This window comes from Poecilia formosa, unplaced genomic scaffold, assembly GCF_000485575.1.
Source record: "Poecilia formosa unplaced genomic scaffold, Poecilia_formosa-5.1.2 Scaffold19, whole genome shotgun sequence".
NCBI lineage: Eukaryota > Metazoa > Chordata > Actinopteri > Cyprinodontiformes > Poeciliidae > Poecilia > Poecilia formosa.
The window spans coordinates 399,019-419,501 of record NW_006799958.1 but is presented as its reverse complement, the minus strand read 5'-3'; the positions used below and the strand labels follow the sequence as shown (position 1 = coordinate 419,501).

The window sequence follows — 20,483 nt, the reverse complement described above, 5'->3', positions numbered from 1 at the left end:
GTTTTCTTTATTGATCCTCAGAAATTTAATCAACAATGACAGTGTTTGAATACAATGAAATAAATCCTTTTTTTTTTCCTTTTCTTTTTTTTTTTGGTGAACCAAAAATTTCAAACATGATGCACATGTCAGAACTATCCCCAAAAAGCTAGCATTTCAAGAGTATCTGTTTCCTTGTTAACTCAGCAGCTGTCTATAAAAATAACTTGGCAAATCTACACTCCGACATTCGTTTCTGGGTTCTTCTTCCGAATCAGGCCATCTTCAAGACGCCCTGCACCATGGAGCCGATCCCGTCAAAGATCTCGTGGATAGGAGCGTCGCACATGAAGGCGCAGGTGGTGACCAGCTTGTTCTTCTCGTCCACGTGGCTCTCGCCGACGCCCTTGCTGACGTGCTTGCAGCCCAGCTGGTTGATAGCGTCGGCCGTTCCCGCCGTGTCTGGATACCTGAGCAGGAAAAAAAAAAAAGAGTTACTTGCTGCATGAAGCGACGGTTTAATCGTCAGACCAAACTTTTTCCTTTTTTTTAGCTAAATACCAGAATTTTTTATTTTTATTTTTATAAGTTCTAAGTGCTTTAACATAAAAAGCTGTGAAAGTGACTGGTCATTACAACCATCCTTACATTTGGACTAGAACGGCAGAACCTTGTAAGCCTGAGATTAACCACTCAAGTCTGCAGAAAATGTCGGATGGATAAAGTTTCTCCTTTAGCTCAGTGAAGGAAAAAAATGAATTTATGCTGCAGAAAACAACCCACAAGATCTTCCATAATGGAACCTCTTGGTCCTCTAGTCTCTTCTTTCATCAGCAATATTTTCTAGCTCAACTCCACCTTCACCTCAGATGTTCTGATCACTTCTAAAAGTCTTGAAAGCTTGAGTTTCATTGACACACAGTCAGAGATGAAAACTGCTATGAAACGGCGTCGGTCATGAAATCCATGAGTACAACTTGATTACTGTAAATGATCGTTTGCCTGACATTGCAAAACCAACCCTGCAGCATTTGCAGGTTCCCTGAAAATGCTTCCTTCCTCGTTAACGTGAAAAATCGGCATCCTGCCAAAACTCTAATGGTCGTGCGGGCACACTGTTGTGAACGTGCAGAGGAACTTGGGGTGAAAAGAACTGCTCAATTTCTCTTTCATATGTAGTTATGAGAAAAGAGAGAATTTTTTTTTTAGCAAACCTGCAGTTTCATTAGGGATTAAGGAAAGGCATTTGCTTCATTCCGCTAATTCCCACCCGGTCTGGAGCGTTCAAGACTCACTTGCTGTCCTTCTCGATGCCGACGGTGACCTCGCAGCCCGGAAGCACCTTGGCTGCCAGGACGGGCGAGATGCAGCAGAGGCCAATGGGTTTGCTTTCGCTGTGGAACGCCTGCAAAACGACCTTCACCTCGTCGTTGACGGAGCAGTCCTTCCCCTGCACTGCCCACGTACACAGGTTCTTTGCCGCCCCAAAACCACCTGAGAAACGACAAAAAGAAAAACAGGGAGTTACAGCACAGCTTTCACTTCCACCGCCCACTGTAACATCTGTCGGGAGGGAACTGCAATCAAAGAGACCGCAGCAGCGGTGGATAAACCTGGGAATATGATGGCATCATGGTCTTTGGCACTGAGCTTAGACAGATCCTGGATGTTCCCACGGGCGAGTCGTGCGCTCTCCACCAGAACGTTTCTCTTCTCCTCGCAAGGTTCACCTTTCAGGTGATTGACCACGTGCATCTGGTCGACGTTGGGAGCAAACATTTGCACCTGGAAGCGAGGAAAAACGGAGAGGAAGCCATTTTTATCAACAGAACACAACCAGCATTGCAAACTGAAAACTATACGAGTAAAACTACGATTTTAAAAGAATAAAGGATATCAGATTTCTTGAGGAGCTTTTCATATTCTCTTGTTTTAAAGACTGATATTTTTAACGTCCCAGCAGCCACTGAATGCAGCATTTAAACATCTGCGCTGACTGGAACACCCAGAAGAAAGAGGAAAGTCAACAATATGCAATCAATGGTTTTGGGCTTTTAAATATGGATTTGAACCATTCTTTTTCCCAGATGGAATAATTACACAGTAAAATTAAGTTTTAAAATGGGTTTATTTTCTCCAGTCTATGCAGGATAAAAAAAAATATGAATGCATATTTAAAGCTACAATAACAAACACTAATATTTGAATATAAACTTTGCATCAAGTTTCAGTAAAACCTAACTTCAGGCATAATTCTGCCTGAACACTCTTTATTAGAAACGGTAGAGGACATTTAAACTGGACTTCACTGTTATATTTGAGGTTATTCCAGATGATTAATATTTGATTATTTAATCCAATAGAAAACCAGTTTTTAGTGGACTGGAGGGACGAGCACACCCTGTGGTCCGCTCAGCTGCTCTCTTAAGGCATTGCGGAGTATTTTGATTCTGAGCACTTCAGTTGCCAAACCAGGCTGTGATGCTGCTGTACATGTCTGGACTTCGACAACAATATGTGAGAATAAAGACTAAGAAAGTAGTCCCTGCTCCAAGACTGACCTCTTTAAGATTAACTGAAATTTTGAGCAAAATTTCTTCTGGAGAAAATTTCTATTTTGAGCCACTTGGCTACAATGACAAACAAAATGTTTGAGGCGGTCACAGAATCTTTCAAACTGGGTTTTATTGATTCTCCCTTTAGTGGAGAACAATCTAGTCCTGTTTTGAAGAGTGCTGTAGTTGGTTTGTTTTTTTTAAGCTAGAGCAGGTTAAATTTCATTTTGGTGAATGTAGTGGAAATCGCTCTTTCGCTTTAGTTCTCCTAATCGGAAGCTAATTTCAGCTTCCCTAATGTCACTCAGTATTCCTGAACAGGTTATAGAGGTCAGGTCATTTTCACGCAGATCACATCAGCACTGTGTGTAATTCTGACATAATGAATCCTTCTGATTGACTTCAATATGTGGCAGAGTGACTAATTCATATTTTCGCCAACTTCACTCCTCAAACCACACAAAGGTCAGATCCTGCAAATAAAGCAGACTTACAGTGGCACCTCCTCTGCTCAGATGGACCAGAACGGCCGAGGCCTCATGGATTTCACTTCCATCATAAACCCCGCAGCCCGCCAGCACCACAGCGACGCGTTTAGCCATCTGGGAGGAATAAAAGCTTTTATTCAGAGTCTGGACCGTCCTGAGAGTCAGCAAGCTGCGACTACTGTGCTGGAGAAGGCTGAGCAGCATGTCGGACGGCCCCTTTCTAACACTGCTTCCTCTTCTGTGGATTACAAGTGTTCGGGCACGTTAGCTCATTAGCGCCCTCGTGTGTTTGAACAGGAGCGTCACCACGGTACGTTTGAGAAAATATCAAAAAAGCATAATGTTTCTTGCTTTATCTAAACACAATTTTCAAAAAAAAAAAATTATAAGAAAGCACTAAAATAAGTTATATTCCTACTTTATTAATTTGGAAAAGACACTGAATTTAAAAATAATGTGTAATAAAATACAGTTGAATTGTGCAGTGAATTTTGAATTAAGCTTTAAAAAAAGTTAAGCTTGACATTTAAATGAAAATATTAAAATAAACTAGCATTAATTACGTTTTGGTATTGTGCAATTTCAAACTAAAACCTCCACCAGAATTTTTTTTATTCCCTGCAGGAAAAAAAAAAGTATAGTTTTTTTTCCGTTTGGTTTTTACTTTTAAAGCTTCAATCTTTAAATCAGCCCTCCAGGGGATTTGGGATTTTCTTTTTTTTTTTCTTTTGCGTTCCCTCGCAAAACTTTTGCGCTTTGGTGCAAAAAACTGATTGAAAATCGATTTATTTGCTGCATGTTTATGTCTGTTAAGGCTAAGATGGAAAGGCACTGAAAGCATCCCTTTAAACCATTCAGACTATGAACACAATAGAGACACAATCAGATGACTTATTACCCCGCGATAATAACTCAATAGTCCATGGAAAACCCTTATAAGCTTGTATTAAAGCAGAGAGTACGGCGGCCACCGTAAGAAAGGCTTACAGTATCAGTTATGCCGCATGAACTGATCAGTAGATTATTGCGAGAGAACGCAAAAGAAAAAAAAATACCCATGTCCCCTGGACGGCTCCGTACTGTACAGCTACTTTAGGAAATCCTAAATAATCAATGAAGTTTATTTTCTTTTCCGGTTTTAGTGACGTCGTGCGATTACGTCGCATCAACAAACCCACGTGACTCCGCGAAGAAGGAAGTCAGCTTACAGAGGAAGAATCATGTGAAAACAATCGCCGTAACTTTCCCCTTATTTTAGGTTTATCTATCCGGCTGCGACATGTCCCGCTGGGAGGTCTGCGTGTGCTTGAAGCTGCTCCTTTCCCTTCATGTTGTTGCTCAGTTGCGGGCTGACGGAAGACAGCAGTGGCCTGTTCCCTATAGGTATGCAGTCAGCTCATCATATGACTGATTAGAGAAGCGCGTCTTTGTGTTGCATTCGCTTAAATTTGATGTAGCTGCGCCAAAACTGCCGAAGCTGGGCTGTGTCACAAATGTAACTTTTGGTGAAAGCTTTCTTTTAGTTCATCCACATTGATTTTAATCATCTATTTTCATCGTGATTCTACTTTGTGTCACTTTAAAGAACTTGAGTGAAACTAATGTCTGCTTGAATTGCCATTAATAGATTAAAGTGTATAATTTTCAGCAAATAGAATCAGAAAACTTTTGCATCAGTAATATTTAGTGTCGTACAGTTAAAAAAAAAGTTTACTCCCCAATACACAATTGGAGCAGAGGTCATTTCCCAGGACGGCAACACTTAAACAGACACCTAGAGCATAGTGGGAAGGTTTAGGTCATGTGCTATTATGACCTAGTCAAAGTCCATACCTCCTACAACTTAAAAATGCATGTTCTCCATCCAGTCTGAGAGAACTTGGGTTAATTTCCAAAAGAGAATTAGCAAAAACTTTCATCTCTAGATGTGCAAACCTTTTAGAGACATAACCCAAAAAGACTTTAATGAAAGGAGGTTTCACAAAGTGAAAGATTTTTAATAGTTTAAGAAGCTGAAATATTTGTATATTTTTCCTCTTTATTCCACTTTGTTTTGGTTTATCACACAAAAATACCAATTCTACAAATCTAATTTTGTGGTCTTATTGTGTCAAAGCACAACAAGCAAGCAAAAAATTTGAATTGTTAATTTAGAGCTGACTTTTTTTTATTTATAAATTTCGAGATAAATTACAGAAGGAGATCTAAAATTGTGACATTGTTGGCCCCTGAAAGTGTGTAAAAAAATGTCATTTCATTTGAAGTTTGCTTATTATTTTGGTAGCTTTTGGTAACAGCTTTATTTAGGTCGCTGTTGAATGGTTCCAAAGTGACGTGATTTTGACTCCCCGTCCCTCATTCCTTCTGTTCTCATCAGGCGCTTTGACCAGCGACCCCCTGCGGACTCGTTCTGCGAAGCTCTCTACCCGTTCTGCCCCACCGGAGACCGCGACGGACGCTTTCCCTCCATACGAGACAGCGACGTCGTCTCTGTCTACCGGCTGCAGACGCCTGTGTGGGAGTTCAAATACGGAGATGTACTGGGGAAGTTTGTAAGTACATCAGTCTTTTTGATGTTTCTATTTCAGATATTTCTCTCTGCAGCTTCAGTTGATGTAACGTCTGAATTGGTACGAAAGAACTCTGTATTTCACTCACGTGCTTTCGAAATAATCCGAAATAGCAGCATTGTGGAAGCTGAGGTGCAGCTGTGTTTGACAGTATTAATAGAAATGCAGCTGCACAGTTCTCCCCCTCCCCCCCGACTTGTCTTCTCAAGCAAGAGTTCCCATGTTTTTTGTTTTGCAGCACATCATGCACGATGCCATCGGCTTCAGCAGCCTGCAGACCGGAGCCAACTACACCATGGAGTGGTACGAGCTTTTCCAGCTGGGCAACTGCACGTTCCCTCACCTCCGGCCGGAGATGTTCGCCCCCTTCTGGTGCAACCAGGGAGCTGCCTGCTTCTTCGAAGGCATCGATGACCTGCACTGGTCGCAGAACGGGACCCTGGAGAAAATAGGAGAAGTAACAGGTGATATTTTCCGACTTTGTTAGTGGAAACACCTGTTGGCAATCTGCGTTTGTGACTGTCCCGAGGCTGCAGCTGCACCTCCCATCGCCCAGGAATAAATGCAGTTCTTAGAAAAAAACAAATAGGTTACAGACAGATCTCTGGTTTTGCTTTTCGATCGATCGTAAACGTGTCAAACGAGTATCAAATTTTATGTCGTATCAAATAAAACTTGAGCAAAACTGTGTTATATTGGTGGTTAATGTTTCACTTTAGCACCAAATGCTTAGAAATCAGAGATGTCAATGACTTTGTTTATGATTTGTTTTCAAATTCCTTTTAGATCAGGGTATGATACACTGCTGTTTGACACCCGTTAGTCTACTTCGTGTTAGAAGAGTTGAATAGAAAATGTGGTAAATCACCAAAAATTAATTTATGTGGGGCATGTATATATTCACATGTAGATTTTAAACGCCTTTTCTGAGAACAGAGTTTTGCATTTACTCAAGTTATCTTTGTCTGATATTAAAATTTGGTTGATAATCTACAGTAAAACGACGTAAAAGCAGAAGAAATCTCTACAGCGATACGCAGTCTTTCACATCGCTGTAATGTCGATGAACATAATAGAGTGTACAGGTAAGTGCTATTATCAGCACTTACTTTTCCTAAAACCTACTTTTTGTCCTGCAGGGAGTCAGTTCAACGCGATGGCCCGGTGGGTGCAGGACGACAACGAGACCGGGATCTACTACGAGACGTGGACCGTTCGCTCTGACCCCGGTCCGAACGCAACGGTGTGGTTCGAGTCGTACGACTGCTCCCAGTTCGTCCATCGCACGTACAGGAAGCTGACCGAGCTGGGAGCCAAGCTGTCCAGCCGCTCGCAGACCAACTACACCAAGATCTATCTGTACAGCGGAGAGCCCAGCTACCTGGGCAACGACAGCGCCATATTCGGGCAGCCGGCGCTGAAAAACCTCGCGATGGACATCCGCCAGTTCTACCACACGTTCAGGCCGCATCAGTCAATCTTCGACCTCGTTTTCAGCCTGCTGGAGGCTTACAAGGAGGTTGTGCTGGACAAGAGCTTCTACCTGTACTACAACTTTGAGTACTGGCACCTGCCAATGAAACATCCATACGTGCAGATTACGTATGAAGAGGTGCCGTTGCCTTAACAACCAGCCTGTACACATGAAATTGTTTTTATTTCTGGTTTTTTAAGTTTAAAATTCATGACTAGTCCTGCCAGCACTTGCTAACCTTCATGCTGAGTTGGTTGTTTTGTTTTAACACATTAACAATTTCCCTTCTCTGCAGGAAGCACACTGGTCTGATTTCACCTTTTAAAATGTTTGTTGTGGGTGGATGATCCTTATCTGACCACTAGGTGGAGACATTGTTTAAACAAAACCTGATCTAACTGGTCTGCTGTATTTATGGAGATAAATATAGCAGACAGATAAAAAAAAATGTTAAAAGATCTGATTTAAATGAAAATGACCTGATTTACATCTGATGTACCAGGCATACCTGATAAAAAAATGTGAAGTCGTTAAAAGAAATCTACTTCAAAGATTTATTCCAACCAACATTTGCAAGTATCTTTTGCAAATAGCATCATTGCTATCGGCATCCATAACACTTTCACATATTTGTTTTTCTAAATAACTTTTTATGTTGATCAAATTGTCTAGAAAGTTTTAATTTATAATTCAGATACAAAATATGAAACTACTCAGAAGCTCCTTTTCCTCTGTGTTGTGTCTCAAAATGAGAAAGAGGAACATTTTCTACAGGGACTGCAGTTAAGCATTGATCTAATACCAATAAATATCTTTCAGATGTTCGGATATTTAACTAACTTTCGTCTTTGATGTAAATGAACCAAAATTAAAGGTTGAACTTTTTCTTTTTCTGTGGCTTCATTCTACTCACTAGGGTTTTGGGTGTGTTGCACATATTTTCTAGGGATGGCAGTGATGGTGGAGGGCATTAGATTGAGTCAGTGAGTTAACTTGACGTAACGGCATAACGGAAGTCTTTCAATCCTGCCTGTTGTGACTTCTGCTTTAAAATTATTGCTTAGCTGAATCATTTCCTTTGGAGACCACAGTTGGTCTCTGAAGATTTATTTCATCACACTATCAGCACACTGAGTACAAAGACTTTTTTTTTCTACAGTCTGTGAAAAGATGCCTTACTGACTTTTTAAACTGATTCATAAAAAAAATGTTTACAACTGTGGCTGACAACTTGCACTCTTTGTCCAGCGGCCCTTTTGGCTATGCAATGCGACGCTGTGCAACAGCAAAAGAGGAAGTCCATATCGGCTGAGGTCATCAGATGGGCGGTCTGCTATTTTTGCCCAATTCACACCTATGATTTGATTTTGCATCAATCCATAACATGAAGTGGAAATAAGTTATTCTGACATATGGTAAAATGACAAAATAAAATATTTTAGTGTATGAATAATAAATTCACAAGTGATTAGTATTTTGCCTTTGGTTAAAGTCACTGTTGGAAATGTCTAAATATTTTTGTAAGGTTTGTTTGGTGCAGCAGTGAAGCAGGTGAACAGATACAAGGTGCAACAAGTACATTCACAATTGTTTATTTCTGAAGATCACAAGTCCCAAATAATACCTTTAAATTAAAGACAAGTGACCAGTAAAGCAAAGTTGTGGGTTTTTTTTCTATAATCACTTGCAGCAATATTAATAATAATAAACATAAAAAAACAGCATTAACAACAGTTTAGTTTTCCTAAACTTTAGAGTACTCTCTAAACAAAACAGAGATCAAAACACTTTCTGACGGTCGGTACTTAAAAATGCAAGATCAATAATTTTCCCTCGAAAAGAGTCACCCGTTCAGCTGAATATTCAGATGAAGGCGACGGTAAAAATCGAATGCGCTGGTTTCTTTAACTGAAGCGAAATCACAGCACTAAATCCAAAAAAAATAATCGGGTGATATGTTACCGTATCGATGACATGAACACAGACGGCACAGCTACCCAGTTCGGTGAGACTTGATACCAAAAGAGTCTAATAATGACTTGAAATGTCTCCATTTTAGTCTACGTGTTGCCAAAAGCATTCGTTTGTGTCCCCTCACTCACACAAGATCAAATTCTCAGGGTTTAATATGATGCAAGACGACTTTTGAAAGCAACAGCTTCAACTCTTCTAGGAACGCTTTCCAGGTCAAGAAGAAGAGAAATCCTATAGAGGCTCTAACACTCTTCCAGAAGCACATTTGTGAAGTCAGACACTGATGTTGGACGTGTAAATTTGACTCAATTTTCACTGAGGCATCCAATCAGGCTGAAATCGGGATTTTGTCTGTTCCGCACCAAATATCACCACTCATCCAGTGGTTTATGAATCTGGTGCAAAAATAAACAGGTGCCGAGTTTGGAGGAGTAAACAAATACTTTTGGCAATATAGTGGATTTCCTTTTTTTTTTGTTTTGTTTTGTTTAAAAGAAAAAAATCATATTAACAAGATCAAGTGACCACAGCAGAAGAGAGAGACCATCACTCAATTCCTTACATTTTTTTAAAGACTTAAGTATTGTAAAAACAGTCATCGTGAACTTGAGGACCACCTGTCTGCAACAATACCACGATGACAACGACCAGAAATACAAAACATAAACAATGGTCTTGTTGCTGATCTGCATTCAATACCAACTCACAAATTAAGTTCAGCGTAATAATTAACAACAAAGCGTAACTTCTCGAGGGTCTAGCATCCGAAAAAAATAAAAATAAAAAAAAAAGGCAACTACTTCAGCTTAATTCAGACTGCGGTATTACAAAAGACAAAGAGCTGCTGGTTGAGCAAACGTTGAACCCCGACAGGGTGAAATAAAGAAATGGTTACATTTCTATTCAAAATAATCAAACACACAGCGTTTTATATACAAGTGAATTTGACTTCCTTCTTAAAGGAAAAAAAAAATATGTTTCACTCATCTGACTTGCCACGTCTCTTCTGACTGTAGAGGATGAACGCGTGAGACGGCAGCAGACGTATTTGCAAAGAATAATTCTGCTGCTCCTGTTTGATGCTATTAAAAGAAAACATTAGTAATAGGAGGGTGACTGGTATACAAGACTGACAGGATGTAGAGCTTTACCGGGCAAATTGCAGAAGATAAAAACTGAAACCTGAGACAAAAAAAGAAAAAAGGGTTGAGCTCTGCGTTCCCAATGTGCATTTAGCGCCAACAGCTGCAGACTATTATATTGCTGATTCCAAAGCAAATTGAGCGGAAAGAGTGGAGGCACACCAACGTGCACCGACACTTCTGGACGCAATCGGGACTTACACAATGCGGTGGCTTGTAAAAGCATTCGTACAACTTCGGCCTTTTCACACTGTCAAGACTGTAAGCATCATCTTTTGCAAATAAAAATCCGAGATGTGTGGCGTCTGCTTCTACTGTTACTCCAACGCCCCTAAATAAAACCAATAACCTTTACACGTCACCTGATTACTAAACAGAATCCACCTTTGTGCAATGCAGGTGCGGTTTTTAAATATCGACTCAGGGAGGCGGGATACAAATGCGCGCCACACTGTTCAGATTTCTGAGTTTTAAAACAAAGAAGCTTGTATATTTTAACCTGCGAATTTAAACGTTACTTTGTGTTGTTCTGTCTCAACAAAACTTAATGTGACAAAATGTGGAAAAGCTCAAGGGGTACGCGCTTCTTTCGCAAGGCACTGTAAATTGATTGCTTCTCTTCTTTCGTTATAGCCTTATTATTTTATTATGCTGTCTCTGGGTGCTGATTGATCAGAGCTTCGGTTCGATACAAAAATGCATTATTTGGCCGCAAAGACTCGGTTCGGCCCAGCTGTCATTTGGTTTCCATGTAAGGTGCGTAGAAAAAAAAAAAATCTCTCACTGTACAAAAAAAAACCTTCTTTCACCAACGCAAGAAAAAAAATAGTGTCTCAAATATACAAAGTGTGTGATGCACAAAAAGAAATACAATTCAGGTACATTACTGAACACTGTACACCTTCACATCACAAATATCTACCGTTATTTACACGTTGCATTCTGCCAACGTCGGACATCTGCAAAGAGACATTTTGTGATTCATGAAGTGCAAAAAAAAAAAAAAAGCTCCCCCTGTTTCTGTTAAAAGCGTTAAAAAACTCCTTCGGCATCGTCTGAAAGAACAAAAATCCCCATCTGTTGCTTTCTTTGCATTTCCAGTAATTCAGAAACCTCAAATGCTGTTTTGTTTTCAGAGTGCAGGGCGTCTAAACAGAGCGTAGTATGTAGGCCGAGCGGTAGTGTAACGACATGCAGCGATGCAACTAACCGGATTTCCTGCAAAAACGTTTGACGTGTTAAAACACACCTGAGCCTGTGCTTGCAGACGCACACGGACCGACATCTTTCCTGATGCACAAAGTGGAAAAATGTCCACATCAGGACTGCAGCTAACGACTGTTTTTGTAATCGATTAATCGGATAAAAAATACGCACATGCTGCTGATTTATCATTTAACCCCTAATGTGTTTTTTTTTTTTTAATACAATATTAGAAATACATTACAAGATGCAAATAGACAAATAATTAAATTAATTTTTAATTAAGAAAATAAACATTTTATTGCCTAAAATACGATACCGTAGCATTCCTTTTGTAAATCTGAACTGAATGAAGCTAAAACTATATACCACTTGAGGAGTTTTGGCTAAAACATATTTACAGAATTATTTTTTTTTTTATTATTTTAAATGCAAAATATTTGGCTTAATTAACCACTCTGAATATGTTGACCTTTTTCAGAACCTGTGTACTATAGTTAATCGATCACTATATCAGAGGACAATTATTTCAATAAACGATTAATCATGATTAATCGTTTCAGCCCTAGTCCATTTAACTCGGCTTGTTGTCGCTGCTCTTCCGGCCGCTCTGAGTTTCACTCCAGAGTTGATTTCAGGCTCTCAGACGGAATCACATGACATCCCCGTTTTTTGGTTTTTTTTGTTTGTTTTTTTTTTTACTCCAGACGCTCAGAGAAGTTTTGCTCGTCAAGTTGGCACCTGGCAGTTCACTACAGCGGAGCGGCTTTTCAGGTCAAAGCGGCCCCCCTACCAAGTCGGCATCATGTCCGGGAACCAGACCCGGCCCAGATGTTTGGACACCTCCCAGTGAATCTCGTCCAGGGAGTACTTGTGATCCGGGATCAGCACCTCCTCCATGATGGACAGCTGGGACAGCCTCCTGCCGCACATTTTCACAAACTCCACGAACGCGCTGCAGGACACCTCACACTCCCCCAGGCCGATGGCGGACAGCTGCGTGCAGTGCTTGGCGATGCGGATCAGCTCCTCGTCGAGCGGCCGCAGCCCGTTGGCGCACACGACCAGCTCCACCAGGCGGGGGCAGTGGAGGCCCACACGGCCCAGGACCTCCTTGCTGACAGAGCGGCCGAAGTAGAGGTGCGTGACGGGGATCTCGTCGTTGAAGAAGGGGCCGAACTCGTCCTCGTAGAGGAAGAAGTACATGACCAGGTTGAACTTGGGCGAATGGCGCACCATGGCGTCCCAGCTGCTCTTCTTGATGGTGTGGAAGTGCTGGCCCGGGTTCTCGCTCACCACGTCGATGCGCAGGTGCTCCAGGTGGACGTGCTTCTCCGAAGAGAGCGCCAGCAGGAGCTCGTCGCTGAGGAGGTGGTAGTTGAGCGCCAGCTCTCTCAGCCCGTGACACTGGTCCGCCACACACAGGATCCCTGCAAGCACAGACAGGGGATTCTTTTATTTTTAATCCCGCCGATTGTTCTGGCCCGGTTTTTAATTTCGCGTCGAGAACAAAACGGCTCACTGTGTTCGGCAGGAAAGCTGTGGGTTGAATCAACAGAGCATCGAAAACCCTTCCAGGAAAATGTATGTCACAGCAAGAAACCACAGAACGGGTCCCTTCATAATTACCGCCACACAGTATGAAGTCGCATTAAGAGAAGAAAAGTGCAGCTTCAAAAACACCAAATGAAAAGCAGCACTGTGAATAAAAACGACAAATATGGCCGATGGACGTTTAAGGCCTGATTTGAAGTTAAATTGTTGGGAACAATGAACACCCACATACAAAATACGAAACGAGCCAAAATCATTAGAACGCCGCTTACTCAAAGCTTCAAAGGTCGGGTACATTTAAATGTTTCTGTCACGTTACAACCGCAAACTTCAATGTTTTTTTTGTTTTTTTCATTGGGATTTTATGCTTCAGACTAATTTTATGTTGTTGTTTTTTTCACAAATACAAATATCATTTGTTTCAATATCATTGATTCAATACTTTTTTGAAATAAGATTTTTACCCATTTTTTGGTTGTAAAACAGCTCCAGCTCTGTCAGAGTGGCTCAAGACTTTCTGTTAACATCAAACATTCAAAGACTCCCCGCAGACTTATCAGTAGGTCTTCGGTCTGGACTTTGACTGGACCGCTCTAACTCATAACTACGCTTTGATCCAAAGCCCTTGCACTGGAGCTCTCTGCGTTTTGGGTTGTTGTCCGGACGGAAGATTTGCCTCCACCCACTGCTGCCCTATAATTAGCACCATCCCTTTTCCCAACTGTAGAAAGACCATCATGAAAGCATAACGAAGCCAACGCCGTGATTCACCACGGGGAGGATGTTTCTGGGAGGATTTTCAGTGTTGGGTTTAATTTCAGCAAAGAAAACTGGCAAATAAAGTTTAACTGTGTTTCCGTTTCCACATGTTTGCCAAGTCCCTGACCTACCTGTTTGCTAACTGGACTTATTATGGCTTTCTTCTTGCAATGCCACTTTTTTAATAAAGGCCAGATTTGTGGAATGTGTGACTAACAGGCGTGCCAGTCCTCTATAAAGTTTACTCACAGTTTCTTTGAGGCCCTTCGCATTCCAGCCGTATTTACGATGGGAATAAATTATACGACGGTAGTCTCTGTTTACTAACCAGGTGACTCGAGAGGAAACTGGCTGCACTAGATAAAGGAACCAGAAAGAAAGCTCCAATTTTCAGATTTTTATTTGTAAAACAAAATCAGAAAACTCTAATCATTTCCTTAACACGTTTCAACTCTACACTACACTACTTTGTGCTTTTCTCTCGCATACAATCCCAATAAAATACCTGGAAGTTAGTGGCTGTGATGTGAACATAAAAAAACAACAATATAATGAGAAAGTACCTGCAGGTGACACATGGGGGCAGCTGCTCATCTTCAGCAGCTTCAGCGTGTCACTGTTGTTGGCCACCAACACCTTCAGCGACGGATCGTCCACCGGCGTGTCGTCGATCTTCAGCGACGACAGCGACTTGGAGTTGACGAACACCACCGTCAGCGCCGAGATGAAGTGAGACTGAGGAAGTAAAAACGCCGTCAGTCCTCTGGATTTTTCCCTCAAACTTAATGTAGTCAGCTTTTTCTTAACTTCAGATTTCAATAATTCAGCTCTAAAGAAGAAACACAGATGAGGCTCCATTACTGCTGAAGCAGCTGGATTCGTTTTCATACGCTATGCAAAGAGCACCGATTACAGCGTGAACGTTAATAGCTACTCGTGACGACAGGAAAAAGTGACACAATCCGTCTTTAGAAACACGACTGTGCCGGTGAAAGTGTTTCACAGCCAACATCAGTAAAAGTTTTACAGATCAATTCCAGTGCAGCACAGAAAAAAAAAACAGGTCAATGGCAAAGCTGTGTCAAAAAGTAGAAAACAGATTAATCAAAAGGTAACATTGAAAAACAATAACAAAATCAAAAAGAAAAACAAAACTCCAAGTTAAAAATGTATAGAAGACAATGACTCAAATAAAAAAAATCTAATTTAACATTGACTTAGACCTTACAAAAGGGTGAAGTTCATATTTTATTTAAAAATAAAATAAATTAATTAAAAAAATGTGAATTTCTTTGTGTCCATTCAGTCAGCATTAAGGGATTGTTCGAGGGTTCAGAAAGAGATCACTCTGCACAGAGGAGAACTAAGTAAACCACTAAATGTTTTTGAGGCCAAATAACAAAATGCTGACCTTGTTTATGTGTGACACAGACGCTACTTTCTAATCTTATCTGTGGGTGGGAAGACTGAAAACACTATCTCGTCAGCAAGTGAGTAAGAGAATTAAATGGGTCAAAGGTTCAAGATAAATTGGCCGAAAGCTTAATCTTTTCCTTGGCTAATACGGGGAAAGGAAATTCTTGTTAAGTGTTGATTGTACCTTTGGAACCTCCATGAAACTGGGCCTGGCAGTAGAGATGAGCCCCAAGGTCTTCAGGGAGCAATTCACCAGCTGTGACAGAATGTCACATGCTGCCTCTGCAGACTCTGTGCTACTGTCCACCTGATGAGAACAAACAAAGACTGACTATCATTTCAGGAGGACAAAAACTACATTTTTTTTTTTTTTACGTCAACATTTAGCAGGAGCAATAAAACCAGAGGGCCTGAGCCGGGATTGGATTTTTACCTTGAAGCTGACGTACTGGAGGTGGTTGGAGTGCCTCTTGATGATCTGCTTGATGAGGTCCGGGTGCGTGGCTTTCAGGTATGAGCTCGCTGGCTGATTGAGCTCGAACTCGAAGCATCTCCACAGCTCGGGCATGTGGAAGGCTTCGTTCCAGCCGCGGCACACCTGCGAGGCGTAGGCCCGGTCCAGCAGCGGGAGGTACTGGAAGATGTGCAGCAGGATTTCCTGAGGCAGCAGCGACCAGTCGCACAGCGGAGACTCACCGGCTGCCACGGCCTCCGACTCCTCGCTCGTCTCCGTACGGAGCTTTTTGCAGGCCTCTGGCGGGCTTTCACCGCTGCTTGCTTCCTCTCCTCCTTTGATCCGTTTCATCCTGAAACATGAACATGTGCCGTTTAAGTCCACTGTATAAGCTCTGAAATTTTCTCTCAGAAAAAAAATAAATATAAATATATAGAAGCGGCAGGAGGTTATTTGCTTAATGGTAGATGTTTGACATTTCTGGATGCTGACAATAAGTAATAAAGTAATAAGTAATGACCCAGTAATAAAACAATATTACTGGGTCATTAGAGTTCTCTTAATTTTTTTTTTAAAGATTTTTTTCTGGCTCTAAGAAACTGTCTAAGTTATCCTCACAACAAATTTGAGTTTTACTGTCACTGAAAATTTGCCGTTTTTCAATATAGATTCCCTTAAACTTTTTATTATATTCTTTTCAAGTCAACTTATTAAGCTTTTTTCTTTCTCAGGCTTCATACGTGTAAAGCACCAACCTAATACCAGTGTCCTTATAATGACTAAACCACTGTTTTATTTGCGTTTGCAATAAATTTCATGAGTCATCAGTTTTGGAACAGGATTGTTTTTCTTTTCTTTATTAGTCTAAGAGTTTGGTGGATGATCCTTTAATATTAAGCTGTAACGCCCTCAACCAGTCATCAAATCATCTGCTGAGAATAGATTTTGTGTTAGTTTAAAAAGTCATATGTTTTCTTTGGCTCCTTTCTAATTTTGTATTCGGCAGCAATAAATCAAACTTTGTTTACATTTTCGACACATATCGATTAGAGCAATTTAACTCAGCTAAAATCAGTCACCGGTTTGTAGATTAACATTCTCCGGAACATAATAAAACCGAACTAGAAAATTCCTGAAGAAATTTAACCGGGACATGCCAAAGTGTGCCCATCGGTTGGAAACCAGCATTCTGATGCTAAAAATAATCATCAATGCTAAGCTTAGCTAAATTGTAGTCAACCTGTGGAGAGGCAGAAGCATGTTTACTAAGCTGTACTTATACCATTCATGATGTTAAAATCAATGCATCAGCTAAAATTAGCCAAAATGCTAAAGTTAGCCTAAATGCTGGCAGTAGCATGTGGAGCAACACAACCATGTTTTAATTTTACTTGCTCCATTCAGTATACTAAACATCGCTAATAAGCAAGAAAATTAGCTAATAGCTAACTTTAGGGAAAAGGCTAATGCTAATGCACTGCCTTGCTGCATTAGCATTAGTGGTTTGTTTAAACCAGTCACATAAAGCCCAAAAGAGCAATTACCTGATGTAAAAATTGTCAAATTTTAAAATTTTCAGTAAGCTTCATTTTAAATGGCCACACTAATCCAATGTGTAACAGTGGTTTGGTTAATCCAGCTGTATAATGTCTAAAACAGCAAGTACTTCTAAATGCCAGTTCAGCCCTCCCCTGTAATAATTGAGTGTTCCACCATGTTCTGACATTCTGCTCTGCCCTCTGTATTAAAGTGTTCCGCCATGTTTAGAACTACAGAGACCGAGTTTTTGTAGTCCAAACCAGCAGCTCTGCCTTTCTCTGTATTCTGTTGCTATAGTGATTAAGCCTCTGCTAACTGTCGTGTGTGTGTGAGACAGAAGAGGTGGAGAAGGATTTCTATCTTTATGAGACACCCAGTCAATTTTGATGAAAAAAGCAGTCCGAACAACTGCTTCCCGTTCAGGATCCGTAAGGCCGATCCAAAAACCATTTTAACTGGGTGTTCGCCATAGTTAGAACTACAGAGATGGCCATGTGTTTGTAGTCCAAATCAGCAGCTGTGGCCTGTGTTCTGTTGCTATGGTAATTAATCCTCTCTGCCAACTGTCAGCTGTGAGAAAGACACGCAGGGGGAGACATAATTCCATCTGTTTGATCCAGCCAGTTTCATTCCAAAAAGCTGTCCGAACAACTCCTTCCCGTTCAGGAAGCGTGATACGTATTCGAAAACCGTTTGAAGCGTATGAGAGGGGCTATTTGTCTTCTCCGATAGTCCCACGATTCACATCTCTACCTCACTCACAGTAATAACAGCTATGAGAGAAAAATGGTGTGCGCTGAGCTCTGAAATTTTTCAGAAATGTATGGAAAACACTTGATGAGAGCGCCAGATTACCCTGTCCCATGACTTTGCTCTAAAGCCCCTTGAAAGAAAAAAGTAAGCCCTAGGGAAATATCGAAAACATTTTACAGGAGCAGGCATGCGTATCAATGTCATGACTGACTTTGATACCGATAGAGCGATACCTGTAGGCGTGGCGGCGATTTAAAAGTTATTTTGGGTTTTTTCTCACTCTAGCGGAGCGGCAGTTGGTTTCAGTTACACTCCAATTTTTATGAAAAATCGAAAACTTTGGGTCGCTTGGAGACAAGTTGTGGACAAACCGTAATTGGTATTGACGTACCGTCTTCACTTTAGAAGAGATCACGGACGTATCTACAAACTGAAATTTGAATGGCATTTCTACGTCAATTTATAACAAAACAGAAATTCCTCAAAAATAGTGTTTCTTAAGGTTTTTATTCCTCGCTCCATTGACTTTAATGGGATTTTTGGGCCTCATTTTTCGCAAATTACGTCGCCATGGTAACTCCGAATCCCAGTAAAAGTACTAGCTCCCTTCTCGAGATCGAGCCGCACGTTTTGATACCACTTTTGTGGGGGTGAAAAAAAGCGGTACGAGCCGCATTAACGGTGACGGAATAAAAATAAATAAAGAAACGTTCTATTAGGTGTAGAACAATAGGTGCCTGCCATGCATTACGTGGAAGGCTCTTCCCTATGTGATGCTAATGGCATGCCCCAATGATAAACAGAGGGAAGATGCTAGCATTTTTCTGACTGCCACAACGTGACCATGACAATGTGACGTCACGTTTTCGGCAGAAAACGTGAGAAACGTGACAAAGATTATAAATATGACACTGCAGATAACACATGAAAAACGCTAGCTTTAGGTTTGAATTTGTATCACACGAAGACAAAACTTGTCATGTAAAATTGTCTAAAGCGTTTTCCTGTAACTCGCAACAGCGTCAATGAATGTAACTGTTAGCTAACTTTACATTAGCTTGTTTTAAATTCACTCCAACAGTTTTTCACTAAAAGATAGCTACACGCACCTTCCTGTAACGCACTGTACGCGTCGCGAATAACACTTTTGTCGATAAGGAGATATTTACTCGTTAAGCTCCAGCTCAGCCGAGCATCATCCTACCTTGTTGTTTACACACACCGCTAGCTCAGTAGCTGGACGAAGGAAAATCCGAAAGTTGACTTCACTCTTCAACCCGGGCCCACGAAGGAAAAACTCAGCCGCAACAGCCAGATAACTCGCATCGGAACCCAATTACAGAGCACACTGACGACAGAAAATAAGAAACAGCCACCTCCGCTGGACTGACCTAATTCCCCCTCCTAACCCTGAAATGGCGAAGTGTTTTGACAGCGGCGGTGCTCCACGGGAAACGTAATGCGAAATGGCTGTTGGTGAAGATCGTGCATACTCGCGAGATTACTCACTCTGCAAAAACCTACTTTCTCTCCACAAAACACTCGCCTACAGATACATAAATAAGCGAGCATCAAAACTGTGCGACCCTTTGTTATTATTAGACAAATTCTCTTTCAGGTAAATTACAGCCTCCCTGTTAGTCATTTTTAACTAGAAAAACACCATATTAAGTCATATCTATGAAAAACAGTCATTTTGACTTTCAATCACAATGTTGAGAAACACGAGTTTGAAAGTAAATTTTGATTGTAAAACGTTATTTTGACGGGCAAATTAATATTCATGGAATCAAACATCATAAATGATCATAGATTCAAAGGCATACAGTGATTTTGATTCTGAGATCAAAACTCACTAATTTGAATATCAGAATGAAATTCAAACAACTTTGACCGTCAAGGTCATAATTGTGTAATTCAGTATCTGTTGAGAGATTTTGTTCTAATTGTAGCTCTCAATGTCGCAATAATCAGTTAATAGTTAAAATGAGATTGTCACTTAGAAAGTCTAAATAACCATTTTAAATTCCACAATTATGACCTTAAATCTCCAAATAACGACATCTCTCGTCATTTGTTGTGTCAAGTGATAAACTGCACCATAGTTATGAACATAGTTTAAGCGAATTAAAAAAAAAAAAAACAGTAAACCACGTAGAGTACTAAAAATGCTCCCAGAGTGATGCATCTTTCGCTCATGTTTGAGTTCTTCTGTTTGCATTTAATTTACTTTATCTGCACATTCTGTATGGCTTCTGCAAATACATTTGAGTTGTATTTAAAAATACTGAATGAATTTCAGTAACATTTTGCAAAAAATAAAAAATAAAAATAACAATGTTCCTTTTTCTTCAAAACAGGGAAGAATGTAATGAAATTCCAAAGTTTCAAAAAGCTACCTACACATTTTGCTGTGAAAATCCATACTTTACTTTCCACTTGTGTTTTTTATTTTTTTATTGTGAGTGCAGATGTTGGTGAAAGAAGGAAATAGACCACTGGATTGCATATTTAATGTCCAGCAGAAATCGTATTTTGGCTTACTAATGAAAAACTGATGACACATTGTATAATTTGTGAAACAGAGAATCTGGTTTATTACCATTCAACTCCATCCACCACA

The 20,483-nt window shown here is 40.6% G+C and overlaps 3 protein-coding genes across 3 annotated transcripts; 1 reads left to right on the top strand and 2 right to left on the bottom strand.

Annotated features, from left to right (window-relative positions):
* Nucleotides 1-6: 6 nt before the first annotated feature.
* Nucleotides 7-3,268, bottom strand: LOC103134735 (ES1 protein homolog, mitochondrial). The gene is made up of 4 exons (XM_007547151.2): nucleotides 3,029-3,268; nucleotides 1,593-1,764; nucleotides 1,275-1,473; nucleotides 7-449 (listed from the first exon to the last, which is right to left on the bottom strand). The coding sequence occupies exons 1-4, from the start codon at nucleotides 3,224-3,226 to the stop codon at nucleotides 254-256; spliced, it is 765 nt and encodes a 254-aa protein (XP_007547213.1). The 5' UTR covers nucleotides 3,227-3,268; the 3' UTR covers nucleotides 7-253.
* A 918-nt stretch (nucleotides 3,269-4,186) lies between these two features.
* cln5 (CLN5 lysosomal BMP synthase) lies at nucleotides 4,187-9,814 on the top strand. Its single transcript, XM_007547149.2, has 4 exons — nucleotides 4,187-4,405; nucleotides 5,400-5,574; nucleotides 5,831-6,056; nucleotides 6,732-9,814. The coding sequence occupies exons 1-4, from the start codon at nucleotides 4,302-4,304 to the stop codon at nucleotides 7,217-7,219; spliced, it is 993 nt and encodes a 330-aa protein (XP_007547211.1). The 5' UTR covers nucleotides 4,187-4,301; the 3' UTR covers nucleotides 7,220-9,814.
* On the bottom strand, nucleotides 8,740-19,355 carry fbxl3a (F-box and leucine-rich repeat protein 3a). Its single transcript, XM_007547148.2, has 5 exons — nucleotides 19,065-19,355; nucleotides 15,548-15,920; nucleotides 15,299-15,421; nucleotides 14,262-14,433; nucleotides 8,740-12,815 (listed from the first exon to the last, which is right to left on the bottom strand). Exons 2-5 carry the CDS (start codon nucleotides 15,917-15,919, stop codon nucleotides 12,175-12,177), a joined length of 1,308 nt encoding a protein of 435 aa, XP_007547210.1. The 5' UTR covers nucleotide 15,920; nucleotides 19,065-19,355; the 3' UTR covers nucleotides 8,740-12,174.
* Nucleotides 19,356-20,483: the final 1,128 nt, after the last annotated feature.